General features: G+C 31.0%; 3 protein-coding genes and 1 long non-coding RNA gene across 4 annotated transcripts in view; all 4 read right to left on the reverse strand.

Annotated features, from left to right (window-relative positions):
• LOC136987666 (uncharacterized) overlaps positions 1 to 11,881 on the reverse strand; it is a 62,122-nt gene extending 50,241 nt beyond the window's left edge. Inside the window, exons 1-10 of the mRNA XM_067285418.1 lie at positions 11,773 to 11,881; positions 11,532 to 11,695; positions 11,357 to 11,446; positions 11,169 to 11,295; positions 10,932 to 11,101; positions 10,781 to 10,849; positions 10,556 to 10,707; positions 10,442 to 10,495; positions 10,351 to 10,374; positions 10,028 to 10,192 (exon numbers count right to left, since the gene is read on the reverse strand). Coding sequence (XP_067141519.1) covers positions 10,028 to 10,192; positions 10,351 to 10,374; positions 10,442 to 10,495; positions 10,556 to 10,707; positions 10,781 to 10,849; positions 10,932 to 11,101; positions 11,169 to 11,295; positions 11,357 to 11,446; positions 11,532 to 11,695; positions 11,773 to 11,833 — 1,076 coding nt within the window. The 5' untranslated portion in view covers positions 11,834 to 11,881. The remainder of the gene's footprint in view (positions 1 to 10,027; positions 10,193 to 10,350; positions 10,375 to 10,441; positions 10,496 to 10,555; positions 10,708 to 10,780; positions 10,850 to 10,931; positions 11,102 to 11,168; positions 11,296 to 11,356; positions 11,447 to 11,531; positions 11,696 to 11,772) is intronic.
• On the reverse strand, positions 2,063 to 2,576 carry LOC136987728 (uncharacterized). Its single transcript, XR_010882655.1, has 4 exons — positions 2,523 to 2,576; positions 2,311 to 2,459; positions 2,202 to 2,254; positions 2,063 to 2,126 (listed from the first exon to the last, which is right to left on the reverse strand). It is a non-coding gene; the product is annotated as an uncharacterized lncRNA (long non-coding RNA).
• A 2,190-nt stretch (positions 11,882 to 14,071) lies between the features above and the next one.
• Positions 14,072 to 15,114, reverse strand: LOC136987658 (venom protein 29-like). The gene is made up of 5 exons (XM_067285410.1): positions 14,973 to 15,114; positions 14,833 to 14,903; positions 14,644 to 14,748; positions 14,278 to 14,307; positions 14,072 to 14,195 (listed from the first exon to the last, which is right to left on the reverse strand). Exons 1-5 carry the CDS (start codon positions 15,061 to 15,063, stop codon positions 14,118 to 14,120), a joined length of 375 nt encoding a protein of 124 aa, XP_067141511.1. The 5' UTR covers positions 15,064 to 15,114; the 3' UTR covers positions 14,072 to 14,117.
• Positions 15,115 to 16,716: 1,602 nt separating this feature from the next.
• Positions 16,717 to 17,736, reverse strand: LOC136987724 (venom protein 29-like). The gene is made up of 5 exons (XM_067285495.1): positions 17,540 to 17,736; positions 17,378 to 17,448; positions 17,189 to 17,296; positions 16,986 to 17,015; positions 16,717 to 16,903 (listed from the first exon to the last, which is right to left on the reverse strand). Exons 1-5 carry the CDS (start codon positions 17,631 to 17,633, stop codon positions 16,829 to 16,831), a joined length of 378 nt encoding a protein of 125 aa, XP_067141596.1. The 5' UTR covers positions 17,634 to 17,736; the 3' UTR covers positions 16,717 to 16,828.
• Positions 17,737 to 17,814: the final 78 nt, after the last annotated feature.

The raw sequence follows: 17,814 nt of genomic DNA on the forward strand, positions 1-17,814 counted from the left end.
CGAGGCAATTACTCAAGTGGAAGAGATTTCGGCAAGAGAATGTCTCATGTCGTTTGCAAATGCGGAGGCTCAGTAGGTGGTTTTCGACACCGAGTGTCAGTTTGGTGCAGAATACTTTGACATAAGTTATGTAAAAGGGAACATGAAACGGATATTTTTACGTAGAGTACCGTATGAAATCACGACAGAAGAGATTGAGCAGAAACTAGGTGAATATGGACAAGTTAAGAAAGTTGAAATAGAGTATTATATGCCGAAATTGAAAATATTGAACGGGACCAGGATAGTGTCATTGGTAATGCCAAAGAAGGTGTCCTAATTTTATTGACATTAGGGGATGCAGAATAAGAGCAGACTACAAAGGAGTACGATGGTTATGCGGCAACTGCCTGGGGAGAGGGCATAAACTGAAAGAGTGCCCCAGTATAAAATGTTTCTTGTGTGGAGAAATCGGACATAGACGTCGAAAGTGCGTGAAGGAGACTGAGAAAGGAAATAGACCAAGAGAAAAAGAGGAAGAAAACGAGCACGGAGACAGCGGGCTGACTGGTGATAGAGGTACCGAAGACAGGAAAGAGTTAGAGGAGGAAAGCACGAAAAAGAGAGTCAGGGAAAGCTCAGGAAGTGAGGAACAGAAAGTGAAAGTTAGCGACGAAAGAAAACGAGAGCGGCGACACGGAAAGACAGCGAGTAGGCAAAAATCGAGGACGGTTTAAAGTAGCTGCGGAAATGCAGAAGAAGTGGAGGGAATCGAGACAGGAGTCGTGGCCGAAAGTATTTGACCTGAAGTTTGGGGGACAGACTTACAGGAAATCTTTAGCTGAGTTGCAGGAGGAGGGATGGACGGCTGTGGACTTTGAGGATTTTGGGGAGAAAGACGTTTGCGGCAAAAGTGTCGAAAAGTGGACAATCAAGACTTGGTCCGAGTTGGACTACAACCCACGAATAGACGTTAGGATGATCGTTGGAAGTAGTTAAAAGTGTATTGAGGACATGAACTGGGTCAGTATAAGGGGTACTGAAGGACATGAGTAGGCGTTATTTTGAGTTTACGTATTAGTGGAAATGAGAGGCGCCAGCACGCGTCTTCCGATTTTAAAAACCCCCGCCAGCCCGAGTTGAAGCTGGAAACCCGCGACAAGCGCAGAGGGAATTGTCATCGCCAAGACGCAACGGTCTGTCGGAGAAAGAGCCTGACAGAGCTAACATCTCCATATGAAATAGAAGGAAGAAGAAGGTTAGCACGTGAGGACCAGAAATATGTGCGGAATAACACGAGACAGGTAAATGGGGGGTTTTTTTGAGATTCGTTTGTCATATTGGATTTAGCAACATTCGCTTTTCGAACTTCACAACGCATGTGTTTGTCAAAACTGGTATTTCCAACTTACCAACGAGCAACGCATGCGCAAATCTCATACTACTGCCTGTTTGTACAGAGTGACGCCATTATGTATTTTATTTTATCTCGGTTCTCGGTCCCCTGACTACCTACAAGTCTGGTTTTTTATGCGCTCATAATTTGGATACCTAATACTCTGTGCCAAATTTTAACTCCTGACATGTACTCCTTCATACCTCTAAGCTGGTAAGACATCAGACAGTACGATTTTATAAACAAGACATAGTCTTGTCAATAATATTCCGTTAAATGTGAAATACATTATTATTATGTATCAATAAGATTTGCAGTCCTTAAATACACAAGCTTGGCGTGACCTTTAAAAAAATATTGCTATTAAAGTTCTTTTGTTTCTAACATGCTGAAACACAGTTAAATGAAATTATGCTTATATTAATGTATTAAGAATTTTATTCGTAGAGCAGCTAGAAAATTTTAATTCGTTGACTTCATTACTTCGATCTCCCATAATATAACCGTCAATTGCAGGGCACGTTGATCCTCCTGGATTGTCAGGGTTGTCGCCCTTCGTGCCATCGTGTATGCTTCCGAGTCTGAAAGTGAATTTCTCCTCTCAAATTCAGGATGTTTCCATAATTAACGAAAACGGTTTAAATCACTTACAAATGAGCTACTGCATCAACTCTTCCGTTATAACGCGAATCGTCTAACGAGATGCCTACTTTACCACAATTTTTACAGACAGTTCTTACGTGTGCAATGCCTTTAAAACAAATGCAACTTAAATCAGATAGCATGAATTATAGAATAATATCCAAGTAAATAGTAAAATGTTTACAGGAAGCATCAAACTCAACGGTGTTATCATCTCGAAGGATACCCAATTTACGACTGAATTATAAATGTCTAATTTCTTTCTCTGTACCTATATGTAATTTAGTACTTACCGAACAATAAGCATAATTATGTCATCATCTTTAGCCAAATTATTTTTACAATAATAAGCTGCCATATTATCAATTAAATTTTCGGTATGTAGTAATTGTTAGTGACCCGGAATTGCACTCTGTGCGATATAAGACTGTTCCGATTATTTCTATAATAGGAAGTGAAAATCGATAAATATATTTAATTATTAGATATAATGGGAGCCTCCTACCGTAAATGCTGTAATTCCCTGCAAACGATCTTTCATTCCTAATCCCAAAATATCAGTTTCAATTCTATATCTTGATCTAGAGCTCAGAATTTGACCGTTTTCACTCCAGATCTGGATACTTCTACGAAGGGAAATACCACGTCTACTCGACCTGTATTTGCGAATTTTAAAGAAAGTTTATCAAAATTTTATTCAGACAGTGGTTTATTTCTAAACATTTTACTATAAATACTTAACAGTATTATTAAAATATTAATAATAATATCCTTACCACTTGGAATGGCCGAAACAACTGCAAGAAAATGAATACCTGCAAGATATAAGATCATGGTTCGTTATAACAACAGCAGTGGTTTGTTCTTATCTGTAGTGAAAGAAATCGAATAAAAAGTGCAAAATAATATAATTACTTGATATATATATATAACGATAAAATTGTTCGTGATTTTAATAAATATTTGTATTCTATTTCCTTTATAAATAACTTACAACTATACATATATTAAGATATACAGATTCGTAAATATGTACTGTACATATTTATAATTCAACAAATTATATAATCGTTTGACTGTAATTAGAAAAAATTGTAGATATATAAATTCATACTGTCGTCTCTCTGGTGTCTGTCCTTTCGCTATAAATAACCTTAAACTTCTGTCTCGTCAGTATTTTTCTCTTTGCAAATGATTCAGCCGTTCCAAATGGTAAGAGTATTGTTATTAATAGTTTAATAATAAGCTTATTATTAAGTTCTAATAAAATAATAATTATATGTGTATATATACTGTATATATATATTATAGAGATTTTCAAACTTTTTTTTATACTGTTATTAAGGAAGTGTAAATTCAAAATTGAGAATCTCGTGCCGTATGAGTCGTAATTGAAGGTACAAAGATCTATCAAAATATATAATTATCGGGTATACTGGGATACGATGTACAGATTATTATTACTTTTGTGATTGGCTATTCTATCTAAGGTTTGTCGCGACGGTTGACTTCATATTTAAACTGATAATTTATTGTAAAGTAATCAAATGTCGGATAAACAATTGTAAAATCGACTGAAGTGGGACTAAAAGACCGAAACATATTTCAACTTAAATAAAGGATCTTCATTACATGAAGTAAGACTTGTCTTCTGTCTCAACCGTTGTGACAAATGTAGTGAAAATTGAATAGAATAGCCAATCACAAAAATGATAATGAATTCTAGTAGATACGAACTAATATAGATTCCTATATGTTTTAAATTTAATATTATTCTATAAGATCGTAAAAATTTAAGTTCGAACTACAAGTTATATATTTTTTCTACTTTTCTCGTTTAAAAATAAGGTACAAAATATATTGAATAGATTAGGAATGAGAATAAACGTGTGCTCGGAATTATAACATTTACGATAGTATAAAAGCATAATTTATCTAGAAATTAAACTTTACTCACTTCATTTTCTATTATAGAAAGATTTGGAACCAGCTTACATAAAACATAGTGCAATTCTGGAGCACGATGAGTATCTCAATTCTTCTGATTTAACTTATAATATGAGAATTTATCATTGTACTCATGCTACCTGTTTGACTAAAGATCATACTTATTGCTACGTGAGTATTATATTATCGGGATGTACAGATTAAATAACAACATACACACCTTTTAGCATCATAAAAGATCCTGTAAGTGCTTGTAGATACGTGTGCACTTTGAGGATCTGGCAAACTGGAGTCGGTAGATGTATAAAAAGCCTTACCACTTCCCCTCTGCTTATATTATATCTGTATTCTTGTGTATTCAGGCTATTAAAACACCTTACTGTGCCCAGATTTTTCGGATTGACAGAGTTCACGCAAATCTATAAGCAAATCTCGAATACTTGTATTAATGCTAAGGAATTTTTTTTCATTTGCAACGCGTAAAAATGTGCGTTTAAAGTATAAAATTTAATTTATATGTATCATATTTTAAGATATTTTTATGATTTTTGAAATTCTGTTTTCATTACTTTATTGCGGTTGCATTCGTTATTTGGTTGCATGAAAATGGTGATTTAAAAAAACCGGGAACGTTGGCAATAATAATCAATGCGAATGTTAATTGTTTAGATATTAAACAAATTTTTATATATTTTGTAATGCTGAACGGTTTTCTTATTGTTTTGTTTATATTTATACAGCAATTTAGGACAATTTAAAGTAAGAAATATTAGACAAGGATTAATTTCAATATTCTGTGAATTAGTAAACAGAAGTGTTACAGGACGATAATACTCTTTCTTTTAATTCTCTTGGTATATATTTTCATGTTTACTTCTATCTTATCATTAAATCTTGTTATGTGCTTTTAAACTTATTTAAAAATAATTTAAAAATAAATAAAACAAACTGATTTAAAAATAAGTTCGTTTTACAGGCATTGCATACGTAGACACTGTTTTTAACAATTGTTATAAAGTTGACATGGCTCAAGACGATTCGATTTCTTATAGTAGTTCATGCAAGTGATTTTAAACATTAAATTAAACTTCTAAAAACTTTAAATTAAAATCCGAGTAAAAAGCTACTCTTTAAAATCCGACTTCGAGTGAGTTAAGAAGAAAAAAAAAAGGACGAAAAAGATGCTATACTTTCATAATTTTATTAATTTCATTTCCCCAAATGCATTTCGCCATGCCTCATCAGTGGGTAGTTGAGTTTTGGTAACCTCCGTTCCTTTTATGCTGGATGATGTTTTCCCAGCATGCATCTATCTGCATACCGTCATTCAGATTGATTAAATTTGCATATTCTTTTATACAAAAATGTTCTATTATTCTACGTTTTAAACAATCTTCTTCTTTATAAAGTATTTTTATATTATTTCTGTCTATGTTACAAAAATTATTTTTATAATGTAGGTACCACGGCGATTCTTCTCTTTTTAATCTTATTGCTGCCTCGTGCTCTTTTAAACGTACTTCTAACTTCCTTCCGGTTTCTCCGACGTAAGACTTCGTTTGTGGACAAGTACAAGATAATTTATAAATTACACCTGCAACATCAAGTTTGTTTAACACATTGGCATCATCTTTGTTTATGACATTAACTATATTCAACAATTTGTTCTTTTGTTTTGCCACGATACATATAGAATACTGTTTAAAAATTAATTTATATCTCTCATAAAGTTTATGTACATACGGAAATTTAACATATATAATATTATCAATATGATTCTTTACATTATATCTGTAATTTACAAATTGATTGTACCACTTACATAATAAATTCTTTGGATAATCATTCAATAAATATTTTTTAAAAAGTTGTTTTATTTCTTTATCTATGTCTTCTTGTAAGGATGTCCTATTCACTATTTTTTTGAGGTCCATAGTAAAGACGTTTTTCTTGGTTTCTACGGGACAATATGATTTGTAATTAATAGTCTTTTTTGTATTACATAATTTTTCGTACTTACGGAATAGCAATCGGTTTTCCTTTCTCAATATAGTAATATCCAAATAATTTAATTCCTGATTTTGTTCTTCTTCACTGGTGAACTTTAAGTTGTTACTCAAACTGTTTGCATAGCTTTCAATATCTTGGGATGAAGTTATTTGTGAGTCATATATAATTAATATATCATCAACGTAACGTGCGTAGTACTCTATACCTGAAGCCTGTGATATATTTTCATCAATCGGTATCATGCAGATATCAGCCAGTTTTGGTCCGACGACCGATCCCATAGAGATTCCATTCTTTTGTCGGTAAAAGTCTGTGTAAATTTTAAAATAATTATTTTTAAATATAAATTCAATAAAAATTAAAATGTGCTCAGGTATATTATATCCATTTATGGTTTCTTTAATCATTTCTAGTGTTATCGATGGATACATGGATTTGATATCTAAACTCATAAGACAATGACTTTTTTTAATTTTACCTTTTAGTAGTCCATTAATTAATTCATCTGTGTTTTTTATGCTGTAGAGTGATCTATCGATTTTCTGCAAGTAGATTTTCAAGTAATATTCAAGATTATATAAAGATTTTAAAAAGAAGAAAAAAAAAACAGTTTTATATAATCTTGAATATTACTTGAAAATCTACTTGCAGAAAATCGATAGATCACTCTACAGCATAAAAAACACAGATGAATTAATTAATGGACTACTAAAAGGTAAAATTAAAAAAAGTCATTGTCTTATGAGTTTAGATATCAAATCCATGTATCCATCGATAACACTAGAAATGATTAAAGAAACCATAAATGGATATAATATACCTGAGCACATTTTAATTTTTATTGAATTTATATTTAAAAATAATTATTTTAAAATTTACACAGACTTTTACCGACAAAAGAATGGAATCTCTATGGGATCGGTCGTCGGACCAAAACTGGCTGATATCTGCATGATACCGATTGATGAAAATATATCACAGGCTCCAGGTATAGAGTACTACGCACGTTACGTTGATGATATATTAATTATATATGACTCACAAATAACTTCATCCCAAGATATTGAAAGCTATGCAAACAGTTTGAGTAACAACTTAAAGTTCACTAGTGAAGAAGAACAAAACCAGGAATTAAATTATTTGGATATTACTATATTGAGAAAGGAAAACCGATTGCTATTCCGTAAGTACGAAAAATTATGTAATACAAAAAAGACTATTAATTACAAATCATATTGTCCCGTAGAAACCAAGAAAAACGTCTTTACTATGGACCTCAAAAAAATAGTGAATAGGACATCCTTACAAGAAGACATAGATAAAGAAATAAAACAACTTTTTAAAAAATATTTATTGAATGATTATCCAAAGAATTTATTATGTAAGTGGTACAATCAATTTGTAAATTACAGATATAATGTAAAGAACCATATTGATAATATTATATATGTTAAATTTCCGTATGTACATAAACTTTATGAGAGATATAAATTAATTTTTAAACAGTATTCTATATGTATCGTGGCAAAACAAAAGAACAAATTGTTGAATATAGTTAATGTCATAAACAAAGATGATGCCAATGTGTTAAACAAACTTGATGTTGCAGGTGTAATTTATAAATTATCTTGTACTTGTCCACAAACGAAGTCTTACGTCGGAGAAACCGGAAGGAAGTTAGAAGTACGTTTAAAAGAGCACGAGGCAGCAATAAGATTAAAAAGAGAAGAATCGCCGTGGTACCTACATTATAAAAATAATTTTTGTAACATAGACAGAAATAATATAAAAATACTTTATAAAGAAGAAGATTGTTTAAAACGTAGAATAATAGAACATTTTTGTATAAAAGAATATGCAAATTTAATCAATCTGAATGACGGTATGCAGATAGATGCATGCTGGGAAAACATCATCCAGCATAAAAGGAACGGAGGTTACCAAAACTCAACTACCCACTGATGAGGCATGGCGAAATGCATTTGGGGAAATGAAATTAATAAAATTATGAAAGTATAGCATCTTTTTCGTCCTTTTTTTTCTTCTTAACTCACTCGAAGTCGGATGTTAAAGAGTAGCTTTTTACTCGGATTTTAATTTAAAGTTTTTAGAATTGAAATTTTTACCGATTCCATTGGTTTTTAAATTTTTTGATTAAATTAAACATTGAAATATTTCAGTTTCAGACGAAATTGTGAAAATTGTGTTCAGACTTGACAGTTGTCATGATGGGCAAGGATTTGAGGAGCCTTCCTCACTTAACGAACTACCTGTTTTACGACTGCTCAGGCTTATGACCAACTCTCCAGAGGAATTCCCTTTCTCAGTTTCCCAGTCTCGAGGAGATTCTTTCGTAGTGTCAGTGACTCGGCGAAAGGGGCTATCGTGCAAGATATCGGCGAAAAGAAAGAGCATGGTTTCACCTGGAGGAAGCGCCGAGAATCGAAGGAAGGGCTACAGAGTTGGAAGTGAAGTAAAACTTGAAAGAGAAAAGAACAGAAGTACAAAAGAAGTTCACAGTAAAGGAGCTTTCGAAATTGAACGTGACTATATTGGAACAATATGTAATTTCAAATGTTTGAACGGTTGACAAAAGTATAGGGGCAAACGAATAAACTTATTTGATCCTGCGGTAAAATTTATGTGGAAAAAAGGAACTTACAAAGCAGATCACTCTAACCAGATTCTTATCAAAAGCTACATCCAAGACTTTATGCGTAGCCATCAGTTATATGGGCTATATATCTCTATAGCTCCTAATAACCCTGCTGATAACTCCGATGACTCATGACCTGGAATCATTACAATTCCTTTAAGCATTCGATGACTAAAATATTAATCTGAATGACTTTTTTTAATTGAATAAACTTTAATATTTTGTAAAACATTTTAATGATTGTATTTTTATGTCTTGTAATATGTAAGAGATGCAAATTAAAGCAAAGTTATCATGTTGGAGTTTTCTTTAGATCATTTCTTTATCAAGAATAAATAAAACAATTAAGCTCCTCGTTTATCTACCAATTTGTGGTCAAGCAGAAAGCGTGAAAATTTTTGCAAAATTTATAAGAAAATGGGTAAATTGTATTGTGAATTGGTCTCTAGACTAGTGTTTTGGTAATATCTTTAATATCGTGTATATCATATAATTAAGTATATTTGAAATAAGATATTAAAGATATATATATATATATATGTTCCGTGCAAGTATAACTATAACGAAAACAATAATTTTGACAAAAGATGGATTTAATATCGGTATTCTGTGGATAAGATCCAATGGGCTGATATTGTCCAACCAACTTAGCTAAGCCATCGACGCAACTAGACGTATTTATATAATAGAATAGCGCTTTTCATGGTACAGAGGGGAAGTTTACGTGTAGAAAAACTGTTATTGAAAGAAGAAAGATACTTTTTATCCCCAGTTTCTTCCAAGGAAAATTGATCTTTTCTTTTAACAAGGCAACAATTTAGGAATTAAGATTGGTCTTTCTTCTCTTAGACACCATGGATTGTTCTTCTCTGATTACAAAATTATAATAAATTTTAACTTTTAATTTAAAACGTTGAATTGTGTTAATTCGGGTAAATTCAAAATTTTTACTTTCTGGCTCAATTTAATATTGGAAAAATTTAATATTGTGAATCTGAAGACATTGCAAAATAAAACTAAACTTTGACAATCTGTTGTTTTAGTTTTTATGAAATGGCTTTATTTGCCGCTCACCACGAGGTAATTAATTATGGAACTGTGAAAACATTGATTAATTTTTGCATTTTATTTAAATGTTTTTCTTAAGAATACAAATGCATCATATGAAAATTTCTATTACAATTCATGTTAACTCTCGAAATTTTTTTCTTTCTTTCTTTTAAACAAATGTGTGTTGGTAAAAGTGCATCAACAAAATTATTCTTCCGTACACTTTGTTTTGACGCAGTCATGTCCACCTAACCTATCAAATGAAGAAAACAAAAAACGAATATTTCATATCATTACAATATAAATGTTTTCAGTTTGTTTAAATTTTTATAAAAAACATTACTCACTTTAGAATATTTGCTATGTTATCGCGAGTACAAGGAGAAAACTTCGTTCCATTTACTTCGTTACGAGAACCCATAATATATCCATAAGAACCAGGACAGTTTTCAGATCCTGGACTGTTAGCAATACTTGATACTGGTCCTACTCCGTCGTGGGGACTACCCAATCTAAAAAAGTACATTTAACTACTTTTCCACCATACACAGTTAATAATAATAATAGCGTTAAAGTTCTTACAAGTGACAACTTTCGTGAGCAATAGTGTCACTTCTTTCGTATATATTACTGTCGTCTGACACAACTCCTGTTTTGTAACAGTCATCACAAATTACTCCTAGATAAGCTATGCCTGTAAAACATTTTCTAAATATATGCTTATGATTTTATATCATAATGAGAAAACTTATACTATATACCAAGCGATTCCTGTACTAATTGATCCGTCAGCTACCATTTCGCCAAATCTTCGTCTGCAACACAAATTATTAATTAATAGAGGTTTTGTACGAATAATTTACAACGATACTTACTTAGATATAACGAAAATAATATCAGCTTCATCAGTAAAGTTTCTCGACTGGCAAAGGTAATCTTGTGCACCTCCAATTAATTTATGGGGATTGAGATAGTTTTCGTGGCCTTTAATAGCACTATTTTTGATGAATTCCGGCTCAGTTTCTTCCTAAAGCCCAATTTAAATAATATTTATAAAAATAATAAAAATCAGAAAAATTCTCATTGTTGTATTCACTTACAGTAAAAGATATTGCCTTAACTAAACGGACTTTAATTCTCAGATCTAGCGTATCCATAAAATTTTGAACCTGAAATATGAAAAACTTTCTTACTGAAAGCGAATTAATGATTATTTCCGTGTGTAAAATAATGTCTTAAATGCTGAATAACCTGAATCAAAGTAACTGACAAATATTCTTCTAATGCTACGGTGTCATTTTCGAAAGCTTTTGTAAATTGGCTTTCTGTTAAGAATATATAATTTAATTCTACACATTCATCTTCTGCAATTCTGGCGAATTTTCTACCGTAAGTTTTATTCTCTACGTCAGGAGTAACAGCTGCGAGAGGAATTTCATTTAAAGTCAACTAGAAAATGTATTTGAAAATTACATAATGTTTATATACGTTTACCTTTAACACGAGATCGTCGGTCTTGTAACACTTCTATTATACGATGAGCTCTATTGCCGTATTTATCGATGTTGTCCTTATCTAAAGGCTTAATTCTTAAATCAAAGCTTAAAATTCCATTCTGAAAAATATTTAAAGCTGCATCATTTGTGTAAATAAATCAGTGCTAACGAATAACTTACAATTGATAAAGGCCCTTCTTCGTTAATATGCAAAGCTGCGCCTTTTTCTTTATTTCTATAGAGATTTCTCTTTAAGAGCTGAATATTGATCTTCCGAAAGGCAGGTAAAGAAATAATAATACTTAATAATTGAAAATCGAGCAAATTATTAAATATTAAATTTGAATTTAGATACCTGTTTTTGTTTTTGATCATCGCTTAGTACAGCGAAGTCATCAGATATTACTTCACCCGCTGGTTCCAATTTCAGTTCTATATCTCTATCGAAGGTTCGAAATTTTATCATTTTCATTCCAGATCTGAATACTTCTATAGACGGATACACTACATCAATTCGGCCTGTATTTTTCAAATATAAAGAAACGGGTTAAAGCCGCATTTATTATAAGTCAATAATATAATATAGCTCTATTTACCACTTGGAATAGCCGAAATGACCACCACACAGAGAGAAAGACTTAGCAGGTAGATTAACATGGTTGCTCTGTACGAATGTTTCGGTTCTTTATATATATTAGATGATAAGTGCCCGGAGTAAAAATTAGCACTTGTTATATCTCGCAGATGTTATTTTTAAGTCATAAAATCGGTTCTAGAATATGTCATTTAATCTCCGTCCTGTGATAAAATGTGTAATATTTCGACTTTATGGGCTATTTTTATCTTATAAAATATTTTTAATTCTGTTCCGTATTTTACGATTTTAATATTTGCTCTAACAACTCCGTAAAATATCGAAAAAAGTAAAGCTTTCAGTTCAAATAATATGCAAAATGGTAATTACCGTATTTGATAATTGATTTTAATTAATTAAGATTTCATCTAGTGAAATATCTTTGGAAAAAATAAGCCGAAATTTGCAGATTAAATTCTAAAATATAATTCGTTAAACATAATATAAATCAGTACTGTAAATTAACTTGAATATTAATGAAAATAAAATGGATGTTTTGTCATATACCTATTTATTTACTATATAAAAATTTTATAATATAATGATATAAAATTTTTATTTACACATAGACAAGAATAAAAATTTGTTTTAAGAGAATAGCATCATACTAAATTTAGTTGGTTGGTTTGATTTTATGGGACACAGCAAAGCAACACAGAAGTAATCTGCCAAGATGAGATGCCTTCTAGCACTTTCTATGAGAAACTGATCTTTATTTAGGTGTTAGACACGTGAAGAAAACCCTATAGCGCTGATATGACGTGCCACAGATGAAACATTCCTACTGTTTCGTGACTTTTCTGATTTTTCTGTGACTTCTCTGGCAGTTCTTAAAAACATTACAGTACACAAGTATGTACTGTACACATCTTGTGAAATTCATTTTCAGTTATATGTAGCAAAATTAAGCAAAATTCCTTCCAATATTAATATATTTTTTTTAATTGTACGTTTTATCCATATAAATGTCAAGTTGTTTATCTTAGAAACATACACCGTATTTTACGACTATAAGACGCATTTTTTTCTTCGAAAAATTGCCTCCAAAATTCAGGTGCGTCTTATACTCCGTAGCGTCTTATAGGTATTTTTTTTTAAAAAAAATTGCTTAAAAATTAAGGTGCGTCTTATAGTCTGTAGCGTCTTATAGTCCGTAAAATACGGTATATACAGTAGAGCATCGATTATCCGACCCCTGATCAACCGTCACATCGGTTAACCGACCCGCGTTCTAGTCGGCAAATTCAAATGTCGGCTAGTGATGTGGTGTTACAATATTTAGTTATGTCTTGGCTACTTTAATATTATTTTTGTTAAATTTTTGCGTGTTTTAGCTGGTAACACTGGCTCGACTATGAAAGGGAGGCTAGTATTTATTTTGTGCAAAATAAAGAAATAATTTTCAACGATACAACAGCGCCGATTATTATTTTTAAAAAAAAATTGTTAGGCATACCATTGATGATAATTCAACGCGAAGTAGGTTAAAAGCTATTTACTAATATACTAATATATTATTCTAATAATATATTTGTTCATACTTTTCGGTTATCCGTTTTTTCAGTTATCCGACCAACTCCATTCCCCAATTGAGTCGGATAATCGATGCTCTACTGTACTTGAATAAAGTGGCAGCGTGGATTTAAATGCAAGCTTTAGCAAAAATATGTGTTTTTTGTAAAATTTGCATTAGCTAGCACCTACTGTACGTATTATTGCCTTAAAACAGATTTGATTTTATGACATTTAATTCGATTGCTTTGTATGGTATGTTTAAACCGTTACGTAATAACTATAGATGAGAAAATACCACCCGAATACTAGAAATTGTTCGAGTATTAGAGATTTTGAATATAACGCTGAAAATAATAAATTCAAATACTACGAAACCCTACAATGTCGCGTCATAAGTACAGACAGCGCCTTTACAGCAATCTACGTCGTAAAGGTGTTCGAATGCTTCTTTTCTTAAATGAAACTTCTCAGTTGGTGAAAATGAGAACAATTTAGGATTCATCTGTTGTAGTTGAGATAACACTACTTAAAAAGTAGATATTGTGTAACTCAGTCAAAATAAAAAGTCTGACGTTTTTAGAATTTAAAAAATAGTTTTTATTTTTTAGTTTTTCTTGTACTTTATTAATTTATTAATGTGTAGTTTGGTATAACATCAAGTTACATAAAAACATTAAATAAACGAGCAATTTTTTAAATTTATTTAACATAAATAATTATAACGAAATACTTTTAACGCCATTAAGAGAAAAATTTATCATTGTATCGAAAATTAAATATCTCGAAAGAAAATTAACCGTAGATTATGCAGTGTTTAATTGCTCTATGAAACTTTCTTCTGTCTCTCCTCTTCGGTGTTCCTAAATGCTCCTAAAAAATAAACGAGAAAACTTCTATCAGCGAATGATAAACTTAGGCTAATGGAAGATCCGAATAAAAAACGAATACTTACAACAGTCCTGTCGATAAAACATCTGTGAACCTGAATTAAAAGAAAATTGACATTAATTTTTATGACAAACAATAGATTTGTTTTAAACTAAAATTATGTATCAACATTAATTAAACGCTTGTATAGCCGAACCTCCAATGTCGACCGCCTATAAATGGCGACCATTTTTCGAAAACGTTTCTTTTCAAAATACATACAAAATAACCTGCAAACAGCCACCACGGTCAATTGTTGTATGTTCTGTCAGCGGCCGTTCTTCGGAAGTTTATTAATTGTATTAAAAATAAACGAATTCTTTGATGTTAGAGAAATTAAATTAAACCTATTCCTATCGATTTGCCTGTAGAAAAAAATAATAATACGTACTCTTACGTCCTTGCCGGATTCGTAACACATAAACTGGAAAATGAAATCTAATTTCCCTCTATTTCCGTAATATTGATTAAAACATTCGTATAAAACATCGCTTGCCTATAAATATAATTTAAACATTTAATTGTCTTATTTGATAATTTATTGATAAAATACAATTAAAAGTCTGAAATTCCGACATACCTTTTGATAGAATTCCGAGCTTCGAGCAATGGTACAGTTCACGAATCTTAACAAATATGTGTAATTTATGGCTGTAAATAATATACGGAATCTTTTGTATTTGGGAGAGAAAGATAATTGTATAAAAAGAATACTCTTACCACAAAATATCTCTACTTTTTCCAAATGGCTAAATGCTCGGGTATAGCAGCACATACATAATATTGAAATTAAGGCAAATATTATATTCATCTTATCCTTTCGATGCTAATTCGTAAACTGGTCGAGTGTAAAATGAATGAAATAAAACGTGTTGTTTGTGTATTATAGCTTAGACGTAATTAGCTTGCGTAAAAGAGTACGTCTGATCGTAAACTGGAAAAAGTTAACAGTTTTCTCCTTTTAATTTGATGTGATAAAAATTAATAAATATTTTTTATACATTTTATCTTTCCAGTTGTTATATAGCAGACACGGGCAAATGCGGTTCTTTTTGAGTTACGTGCGGCTCTTGCTGAAAGTGTTAATTTCTGTTTTTTATATTTATTTTTACAATTTTATTTTTATAATTTTGTGAAAATATGTTTATTAAAAAAATTCAATATTTGTTTTATATTATATTTACATTATATAATAAAATAGCGCGCCTTACCATACTATCCGCCACGACGGTACAGAACTGCGGCTCCCATGCATTTTGCAAAACCTACATTTTGGTCTCACTGAACTCTTGCTTACCCACCCCTGTTATATAGGCTGAAATATTTATTATATTTTATGATTCTTTAAGTAATATATATATTTTTTCATATTTGTATTATAATAATCTAATGGGAGTGAAATTGAAAGTCGCTCGGCCTTGTCTATGAGATTCGTTAAAACGATGTTATTCACCCACTTGCTCTTCTAATTAAGCCGTTTATTTATATCATCATATGAAGTTACACCGAATTTTATTATGTTTATAATGACGCCATATTTAATACCAATAAGAACTGAGTTTATAAGAAAACATTTCGGAAAAATTCTAAATCCTTTTAATATAAAAAGGATTTAGAATTTTTCCGAAATGTTTTAAATTATTATAAAATGGTATAAAGCTTAATTTTATAGGTAAAAATGAATTTTGTAAAAAATTTTAAATGTTAATAAGAAATATTTTAGTCCCATCCCACTCGAGATACACGTGATCTCCTCTATCTCCCCACTTCCTCGACCTTTAACCAGCAAAATTTAATAGCACCGATGACTCTAATATATACATCTCCCTGCCAAATTTCAGAAATTTTCGACAAAAGGCACAAGAGTTATGAATTTTGACCCCAATTTAATTATTTAAATAACGACATTCGAATGTAAAATGCCAAAAATTAATTTGCTCCTTACGAAAGAGTGACGTCAATTTTTTCTGCTGTCGCATAAGAAAAAGTAATTGTATTGCAGTAAATCCACGATTTAACCAACTAATTCGGTCGATGGGTTTACCCTTAAAGCCGAAACTTATACGTAAAACCTGCGTAAACCGGAATCGCGCGGTACTGAATATTTTTCCGCTTTGGCAGGTTTTACTGTACAACAAATAAATAAAATACACTTAATTTTTATTTTTTTTCATTATTTCTTATCATTCTTAATTAGGAATAATGTATTTAATTATTATAACTATTTTTTTCTTTTTTTTAAAAAAATTAAAATCTTACCGTATCATACGCGTTAAATAATTTTTCCAGTAATTACCTATGGCATACAAAATCTATAGGCACGATTTATATTTTTATTGTCTTATTTAAAAAAAATTTTACCTTTAACATTCCGAATTAACGAATTATGTTTTAAAATTATTACTTTAAGTTTAAAACAACCCTTAAATACACGTTAAGCGTAATTAATTTACAAAAACAATAATTTAATGCTTCATAATCAATTTAATTCTTTAACTGCTCGGATACAAAAGGTACAGTACAATTGCACAAATGTTAGACATTGTAATCACACGAGAGTAATTCCGATATATGATTTATGCCCGAAACACACAATATAGGACAGCTTCTTCCATTGTTGACGCATCTTGTCGATCTGGGTTGCCTAGATCCTAATTGAAATATGAATAATTATGTATAAACTAGTTATAGTAAAAATTAAAATATATAAAAGTAACACGCATAATATATTACCTTGCCTTTTTCCCGCAAACATTCATCAATCTAACGGAACAAAATTCATTTTAGATTTTGAATTAAAGTCGAATTGACTTTAAAAGATCTAATGTATTTTCTATCGTAAATTTTCTATAAATTAACAAGAATTGCTACGAAATCTTAATTTGCACTTAATATTAAGAATATATCTGTCTGCAAAATACAAAGTAAGTGCTTACAAGCTTGTCTCTGAGTACATTATTGTCACAGGCATACGTTAAAAGGGCATCCAATTTGCCATCGACTTCATAAAATGTATCTACGCATTCAAATAAGGTATCGGCTGACTTATAAAGAAAAACAATCGTATAAAAATTCGTAAATTAATCTAAACCAAATCAGAATTGAAAATAGGAAAATTAGCATACCTTTTGAATGATTTTTGGGGCACGACTAATAGTGCAATTTACGAATCTGAGTAGATACTTGTCGGGTATAGCTGAAAAAAAAACAAATGTAAATCAAAGTAAATTATAAACTTAGCTCTTATCGCAGTAAAAAAGAAAGAGAAAAGAAAAATGTGGCATTACAGCACACAGCATCTTGGAATTCATCCGGAGTAAATGACTGTACAACTCCAAATACAGCCAGGAATGAAAATGCTGCAATTAAGTACACTTTCATCTTTCGTCTTCTATTCGAATTCGACAAAATGTTAAAAGATCGAACAATTACAAACCGAGTTTAACTTCGATTTGTGTGAGTACTTCTTAGGAAAGGCAATTTATTGTGTTAAAAGGGGGGAAAATCGGATGTGGCTGCATTTAACAATATCCTGTTTCTGCCAGGAAACGATTATATATAT

This window comes from Centruroides vittatus, unplaced genomic scaffold (assembly GCF_030686945.1).
Source record: "Centruroides vittatus isolate TY-2023 unplaced genomic scaffold, ASM3068694v2 scaffold_2569, whole genome shotgun sequence".
In the NCBI taxonomy this organism is placed as follows: Eukaryota; Metazoa; Arthropoda; class Arachnida; order Scorpiones; family Buthidae; genus Centruroides; species Centruroides vittatus.

Excerpts from the sequence above, each read along its gene's own strand:
- LOC136987658 (XM_067285410.1), bottom strand. The coding sequence starts at position 15,063 with ATGAATATAATATTTGCCTTAATTTCAATATTATGTATGTGCTGCTAT. Across the intron at positions 14,904-14,972 it reads AAAAGTAGAGATATTTTGTG|CCATAAATTACACATATTTG; the intron begins GTAAGAGTATTC and ends TATTATTTACAG. Across the intron at positions 14,196-14,277 it reads GTTTTATCGACAGGACTGTT|GAGCATTTAGGAACACCGAA; the intron begins GTAAGTATTCGT and ends TTTATTTTTTAG.
- LOC136987724 (XM_067285495.1), bottom strand. The coding sequence starts at position 17,633 with ATGAAAGTGTACTTAATTGCAGCATTTTCATTCCTGGCTGTATTTGGA. Across the intron at positions 17,449-17,539 it reads ATTCCAAGATGCTGTGTGCT|CTATACCCGACAAGTATCTA; the intron begins GTAATGCCACAT and ends TTTTTTTTTCAG. Across the intron at positions 16,904-16,985 it reads GTTTGCGGGAAAAAGGCAAG|GATCTAGGCAACCCAGATCG; the intron begins GTAATATATTAT and ends TATTTCAATTAG.